The sequence below is a fragment of the Amia ocellicauda genome, chromosome 17 (genome assembly GCF_036373705.1).
Source record: "Amia ocellicauda isolate fAmiCal2 chromosome 17, fAmiCal2.hap1, whole genome shotgun sequence".
Classification (NCBI taxonomy): Eukaryota; Metazoa; Chordata; class Actinopteri; order Amiiformes; family Amiidae; genus Amia; species Amia ocellicauda.
Genome location: NC_089866.1, coordinates 22,913,440 through 22,921,525, shown reverse-complemented (window position 1 = coordinate 22,921,525; position 8,086 = coordinate 22,913,440). Strand labels below are relative to the sequence as shown.

Sequence of the window (8,086 nt, the reverse complement as noted above, 5' to 3'; positions counted from 1 at the left end):
AAGCTACAAATATCCCATTCCTCTAATAAATGCTTAGGTAGAAATAGTGCAACATATTGCGAACTCCAACATGCACCTCATTATTATTTTTATTATTCATTGCTTTAATATATATAAAAATGAGTCCAGGTTAAAAATCCCAAGGTAATTCACTAGTTCAAGTTATGATTAAACAAATGTATTTTGCATAGCAAAGAAACAGATTTCATTTTATTCGTCATTCAAAATTATTTTGTATACAGACAGCTGAAGATGATTGGGAATACTCATTCAGGAAACAAGTGGATGATATAAAAAGTTTCACCTTTTTCAAATGTACAAAAAAAAGCTGTTCAGAATCTGAATGAAAAATAGAAAACACCTTTTAAAACAAGCATTTTTGTAAAAAAGCATTAGTAAATATTAAAAAATATAATAAAGACAGCATTTTTGGTTTTATGATTTTAATATAAACACATTTCAGGTATGTATTGTAATAAAAGGCAATAAATACATTTATATGAAAATAAAATGTATATTAAATATTTTGCAGCTGCAGTGAGGCATGTCTTTGCTGGACTTTGGAAAATAAGAATTTTCTTAATTTTTAAATATATATATTTAACAGGTATGAGACCATTGAACCATAAAACATCTTTGATATATTTTCTCAAAAATACTCAGAATGTACAGTTCTCATTTACAATCCTTTTCATTTTCAGACATTTAAAAAAATAAAACTCTAGCCCGAAGAAAGATGAATGCAGTAATCACAACCAAACAAAAAGCATGTCTGGTTATATACAGCATATTACTATAACAAAAACAAAGTGCTTACAATAGATTTCCCAGTACTGATAAAGGTTTTACATTTTCACATATTGGTACTTGTATGTTTAAGAATTCACACCCTGACAAAAAGCATTTAATTTCAGTTAGCCCTGCATGTAGAAAAAAAAAAAAAAAAAACTAATAATGTTGGATGTTCTCAAAGCTTGGTGGCGAGGACCAAATCTGCTTTCTCTGTGTCCACCCCCCTGCCCTTAAAATTGAGTTTGTTGAAGTCCTCCATAATTTCTACCATGGTCTTGCCTTTGGTTTCAGGAATGAACACCAGCATGAACACTGCACTGAGAACACAGTAGGCCACAAAGATCAGGAAGCAGAACCGGCCCATCGCATCCTAGAAGAAGGAGAAACCAGGTTATTTTCTGGAGTGTCCACACAAGGGAGAACCAAAGTCCCCCCTTTAACACACACCGTCATAACTGTCATGAAGCATCATGTTGGTGAAATTGATTAAAGAAATACTGGCCTGGATATACTCCAAAATCAATCCAGTCAACATAGAACAAAGAAATTGAGACCTTAGGAAAAAAATATGTTAATGATTCTTCTTTCTCTCTGCAGAAGTTTCTGTACTACAATAAACTTTTACTGATCTTTCCTGGACTTAGGTTGTGGCTCTTTGAACTATCCCAACACACGAGAAGCAGAGAAAGAAAGCTTCTTACCGCTACGTAAGGGAAGAACATCCCAATGAGGAACAGACCGACCCAGTTACATGTGCCACTAATGACGTACGCAGAGGGTCTCCAAGCCTGAAGGAACAACTCAGCAGGGAGGGTCAACGTTATTCCAGCTGGAGGGAGAGAGGAGAAGAGCTTCAGAGATATGATAGTGGGGACGCATTATTTTCCAGAATAGCAGGTTTAAAATGATATCTCCACAGCCAGGGTCAGCCCTGACCAATCTGGTGCCCTAGGCAAGATTTTAGCTGGTGCTCCTTGCATCGCAGCCAATTCCACCACCAATCATTGTGTTCATACACTCACACAGAAACTGCATAGCTGCATAGCTTTATGTCTTTGAGATTTCCTTAATTGTGCAATATGCATAATGTAGCATTGTTCTACTGACTGACATTAACTCTAGCTAGCTATTTAAATGAGCGAACATTACTAGTATCGTCCAAAGTAAGCTGGCTAGTAGTAACGCTGCTCCAACGGTAACTATGCAATTAGATAAACTATTCATGAATCACATCACATGACCTCTGTCCTTATCCCATTTTTCCTCCTCTTCTCTTCTTCTTTTTCTTCTCTGGGCACCAGAGGGCTTGGGTCTTTTTGACATCTTTTGAAGTGGCTAACTGATACTAATTTATCATGGTTCGCGTTCAGTTTCACTCACTACTGAATCAGGTAAGTCTAACTATGAGAGCGGGGGTGGGGGGGCGATTGATGGCAACACAGAAAATATGGCCTAATAAGCTATGTACTTATGTTGTTGTGGGGGCTTTCGCTTTTTTGTAATATTTAAAATAGTATTAAAATGGTATTAGTAAAAAATAGTAAAAGTAAAAAATAAAAAAACCTTCACTCATTTGAGCATTTGGATGGATGGCTGGATGGATGGATGGATGGATGGCGCCCCTATTCCGCTGCCACGGGCCGGACCTGTCCACAGCACAACATTTCCCAGTATGCTTTTTAAAAGTGTTGACCAAATTTACTAGATTTTTAAAGGTTTAACCACACAACCTTGGATCTGTATATATTTCAGCCATGGACAATCGTATAACCCTTCAATTGAGACAATTTATATTGGTTCAGTTCATGGTATTTACAATTAACAAAAACACAGGACATTTTAAACACATATCAACATTGACCTATATGAAGTTTGTAACTCTGAGTGGGTCCTAGGGGCTAGTGAACCCAGGTGTAGAGCACAGGAGATGGGTCAGAACTATAGAGGTGATTAAAGCCAATCAAGTAAAACAGGTGCAAGACAAAACTTGTGGTCAGAAAAACTAGTGAGTGGTCAAGGGATCAGGCAAACAAGAGAGACTGGGGAATCCAAGAATCGGGGTCTACAGAGAAAGCAAAGATCTGGAACACTAGTAAGCTAAACTCAGGAAATAAGGCTCAGGACTGTCATTCAGGAACAATCTTAATGTGGGAGACTGGGAACAAAGGGATATAAATATTCTGTAATGAGAGCTAGGGAACAGGTGTGCACAATAATGGGAAAATGAGGATTAACTAATTGAGCAATAATTAGCTGAGGGGGAAAAAAACATAAGAAAACAAGACTAGAATTCGGGAAACAGGGACCTCTGGAGGCATACTGGGGATGAGTGAGAGGGAGACCTAACAAAGTAAAGTGTGCAATTATTATTATTATTATTATTATTATTATTATTATTATTATTATTATTATTATTATTATAATAATAAAATACTTACAAGGACCCAGTCCAAAAACACAGATTGCAGAGAATATGAGAGCAATGTTGAAGTATGGAATCCAGCTGTAGTTATCCTGAAAAAGAAAAGAGAAAACTATATACAAGAAAACAATATCAAATTATATTTCTAAATACAAAAAAATGTCACAAAGTTATACATTTCCTTACAGGGTCTTGCATCTTTACTGAAAAGCAAAGTATATTATCTAGTTGTACCTCCTCTTATAGGAAATATATTTGTATGGCAGGTAAGGAGTTTCATAGTTTCCAGTGTTTATGTCATTATCCTGTACACCAGAAGTAAAATCTTTCTGGATATTGTATTTAGATCGGCTTGAGAGGAACATGCCAGTAATGTCAACAGTTTAAAGGGAGGGAGAAATCAGTCATGATCGATGTTTCAATCTTAGAAAATTCCCCTTTACCTGTAAAGACAGCATCACCACGAGAATCCCCATCAGCACTGCCATGGCAAGGTAGCCGAACGACATCAGCCACTTCCTGCCAGTGCGATCGATCAGGAACGACTGGAACCAGAACAAAGGATGAATGAAGACTTTGGTTTCTTACTTCCCTACCTTCCCATTCTGGAATAGGCCATATTCCACATTCAAACCAACATTTTTTAGTGAAGTTCCCAGGCTGAGTTTCAAGAAAAGAAATTTGACTGGTTCCAGTGGCTCAGCTCTCTGCTTTGTTATATTCCACTCACACAGACTCACACTTGTTACACATTGCATAATAATTATTAGCACTGCACACGTCTGCGACTTACACATAGTATTAAGGTGACTAGCTCAGCTGTACCAATTCCAATGGAGAGGTAGTGCATCTGATCTTTTGGGACTCCAGCTTCACGAAATATATCAAAAGCATAGAAGTAGATCTGCAAAACAACAATCCTCTTAAAAAATACAACCCTTGACGAAAGATCTGTGAATGTTTAAATTCATTCTACAAAGCAGATGCCCTGATTCAGCTGGTGCAGGAAAACATCTCCCACTCACCGCACTGATTCCACAGAGCTGGATGAGGCCACAGGGGATGACTAAGGTCAACAGCTGCCATCGCACAGAGCGTGATGTCAGGACATCCCACACTGACTTGGCCTTTTCCCCTTTCATCGTTTCCCGCTCTTTAGTCATATCCTCCAGCTCCAGCTTCGTCTCCACGTTACCCCAGAGCACCTTTAAAGCTGTAAAAACAACACACTGTTGGCTGTAGTTAACATTATGAACAGTAGTCTTTGTTTAATTTAGTTGCAATGTACCCCACAATAGTTATAGGTCTGTTGAGCAGTATGGTCTGATCCAATCCTCCAGTATCTGCATTCTCATTTAAATTATTTCACAATTTATTCAATTAGCTACAGCCATCACCTGACTTATGAAGATGTTATTGATGAATTCGGGCGTCTCAGCAGGAGAATTGCATTAATCTAGAAACTGCTACATCAGAGGCAGAAACTGTTTATTTCCAGTGAAGATGCATATTTCTAGCACGCGCACAAATCAAAAATCGTGCATCTTCACCCGATTCAATTACGGAGCTCCAATTAAATACATCTTTGATTGACAAGCACCACAAACTGTGTCTAGATTGCCTGTATCATGTCGGTTGATATGTTATTTTTCATCGGATGTGTCCCGTAGTGATATGTGGTTGTGAAGCAAAGATATGTTTGAGTCAAAATCTGCCTGATTTCATGGATTTCATCGAGATTTTGAGCTACATTTTTCAATTCTGAAATGACTCAGAAACATGCATTTCAGGTCTCCAATTTTCCACATTTTCTCGAGGAGGATCCCCCCTCCGTGGATTCCTGGCTACACCACTGATGTGGGCCTTGTTCTACTTCCTCAGAATCCAGATGTTGCTTATACAGAGTCTTAATGCCGGTTGTGTGCATTTCTAGGTATTTTTCTCACAACGTACCCTTTTTACATCCCTCCTCATCCCCCTTGTCAATGTACAGGTAGCGCGGTGTTTCTGGGAAACAGAGGAGGCTGAAGAATTGCACCACAGCTGGCAGACCACTCAGTGCCAGCAGGTATGGCCACATGGGTTCTGTGCCCATCACTTCTCTGGGGAGAAAGAATTAGGTAATAAATAAATGCAATCTTACATGTTCAACTATTGCCAAATATAAAACATGTTGTTGGCCTCAGTAGTCTTCACTCCTGCCTTCACTCTGTATTTTCCACACTGAAGCATGAGTCAGCAAAACCCATGATCTGTGCAGTCCAAGAAAGTGGCAAATCAGTTACCCCAGTCAACCTCTAGTCATGGAGGATTTGCACATTGGAGTGATGTCATCATGACATGCTTTTTATAAATGATAAACCCTGATGTCCTTCTAATTTCTAATCCAGTGTTGCATTTACAACCAGAAAGGGACAGTTTGACTGGATTAACATGGATGGCAATTATGACAAAAATCTTCGCTCTCAGACTTCGCATTTGTCAACTGGTGAAGGTGTCTTTCGAGGGAAGTCGTATTGAACAAGATTTATTGAAGGACCTGTCCTCTTGACCTTGCAATCCAGTGGTAAGAATAACAAAGCAGTTAAGGGGCAGCACTAATTATTTAATGGACTTTAGACTGGGAGACCACAGGCACAACTGGTTCCTGACACATGTTTTAATAACAGATAGATTTAATCTCCATTGACAACGGTTGTAGTTTCAGTCTGGTTAAGGAACCGGATCTCTAAATCTGTTACATCTGTTCAGATATTTATAAGAAACTGGTCATGACTGGATCTCTACTGCTGGATCATTTCAACAGCACCACCAATGGCATGTGCCAGGGTACTGCCCACCAAACATTAAAGGGGAACTCAACCGAAAATCCATATTTTCTCGGGTTATTCTATACGTAGAAAATAAGGAATTAGTTTTTCATGTCCAGCTCATTCTATGTGCCATCAACATAATAGTGACAGTGGGTGGTGAAGAAAACTTTTAATGACTACAAATCGATGGATCATTCAGAAAAATAGGGTTATGGAGCAATCGAGCATGCATAAAATGATATTTTTAATGATTTTCGGGACTTTTCTGATTTTCTCCATTGGAGAAAAGGAGCTCTAAAGTTAGCACATCACGGTATATCTTTCAATCTCTGATTTCGGGTAAATAGAATGAGTTGGACATGAAAACTCGGTGGAGTTCTCTTTTAATGAAGGTATGAAAAGAGGATTCCTACCTGAGTCCACAAATTTGACCCATAACCTTCCCTAAACCAATGAAGATAGCACTGGACAGGGTCAGGAAGCCTCGTAGTTTAATTGGCGAACATTCACCCAAGTACATAAGATGTACACTGAGGCCAAGTCCTGCAGCACAATGACAACAATGTACAGATCAGTTAGTAAAAGCTGACAAATACTGGGTGTATTAATAAGTATGGTAGTAGACTTAATGAATTTGCTTCTGTTCCACAGTAATGCTTAAATTGTTAATTATATGACAAGCAGAAATGTATTTGAACAGACAGCAAACTGTCTGCTGACTGAACTATCTAGATACAGACCCACGTTGTATCCGTACAGAATCCTTCCCAGCAATATCATCTCGAAGGAGCCCGCCATGCGACTGAACCCCATCAGCACCGCGGCCACGATCGCCACCACGTTATTGAAGAGCAGACATTTCTTTCTGGAAAAAACACCAAAGCTGAAGCTTTATCTTGTAAGACTGTCAACTCTGGGTACAAGTGCTGACAAACAAGCCAGTTCACTGATTTCAAGGTTATATACAGAGTTGCTTTAAAGGACTGATTTCACTCCTTCATCCCATCTTATTTTAATGTCCTATTTTCATATTCTTCATCACATGTTAAACCAATGTACTGATCAGCATGTAAGGGAATTTACTGGAATGTATACAATATGTAGTGCCAATAAAATCTATCAGGCTCACACTTGACAGCATCCTTTGTTCCAGATTTTGTTTTAGTGATGAACACCTAAATCAAGCTCTGTCAATATGGTGCCCAACATTCAATCACATCATCAGGAAATTTGTGCAGGAAGATGAGAGATTAGTCTTACATAAAGAGCTTGGGTGCGTATACTTGCGAGTCATGCTAGTTTGTTCCTACCTGCCGTAGATGACTGGGATTGTACCACTGTTGATAGCACCCAGCCAGCCCCCCAGGCTGAAGATGGACACAATGAAGGACCACATGAGTTTCTGTGTGGATTCACTGACAGGCTCCCCATACCGAGCCATCCAAGTCTGGTTCACAAAGTTTTGAATGTGCTTCAAGACAGGAGTTAGGAAAAGGGTCAGAGCAGAACAGAAATGTACACAAACAGGTATCAATTGCACTTAGCTAGTATGGCCTGTTATATGACTGGGAAACTTGAACAGATCAAGAGATATAAAGACAAGTCTCACTTTCTGCCTGGCACACAGACTGTAGTATGGAAACACTGTTGTATAGTATAGAAAGGCAGCATTCATGGTACTTACTTCTGAGGGAGAAGCCATGATAGACACTTGAATTCCATATTGAAATGATCCCCCGATTCCTAGCACGACAGTTAACAGCATAAGCCTCCAGTAATTCATCTTTAAAAATAGAGCATAATTAAAAATAATTTGTGTAATTTTTCTATTTAAATTATTATATGCAGACAAGTTTTGCAAAAAGTGCTGCAAACTACGCTTGCAGCAGGTGAAGTTTACTGCTGAAGAGCACAGCCAATTGTTTGCTTTGTCAACTGTGAAAACAACCAAATTCTGATTGGTTTCTTGGCACTGGTATGTCTTTTTTCAGTTACATATTGAACTTACCAGGTCAGTCAATGTGGTGTCCATCATCTTCACCGTCTGTCTGTCTTCAGG

At 38.9% G+C, this 8,086-nt stretch overlaps 1 protein-coding gene across 1 annotated transcript; it reads right to left on the bottom strand.

Moving 5' to 3' along the window:
• Positions 1-429: 429 nt before the first annotated feature.
• LOC136712594 (solute carrier family 2, facilitated glucose transporter member 11-like) lies at positions 430-7,805 on the bottom strand. Its single transcript, XM_066689250.1, has 11 exons — positions 7,712-7,805; positions 7,338-7,498; positions 6,768-6,892; positions 6,441-6,570; positions 5,168-5,316; positions 4,240-4,427; positions 4,008-4,118; positions 3,658-3,759; positions 3,231-3,306; positions 1,494-1,621; positions 430-1,162 (listed from the first exon to the last, which is right to left on the bottom strand). The coding sequence occupies exons 1-11, from the start codon at positions 7,790-7,792 to the stop codon at positions 968-970; spliced, it is 1,446 nt and encodes a 481-aa protein (XP_066545347.1). The 5' UTR covers positions 7,793-7,805; the 3' UTR covers positions 430-967.
• Positions 7,806-8,086: the final 281 nt, after the last annotated feature.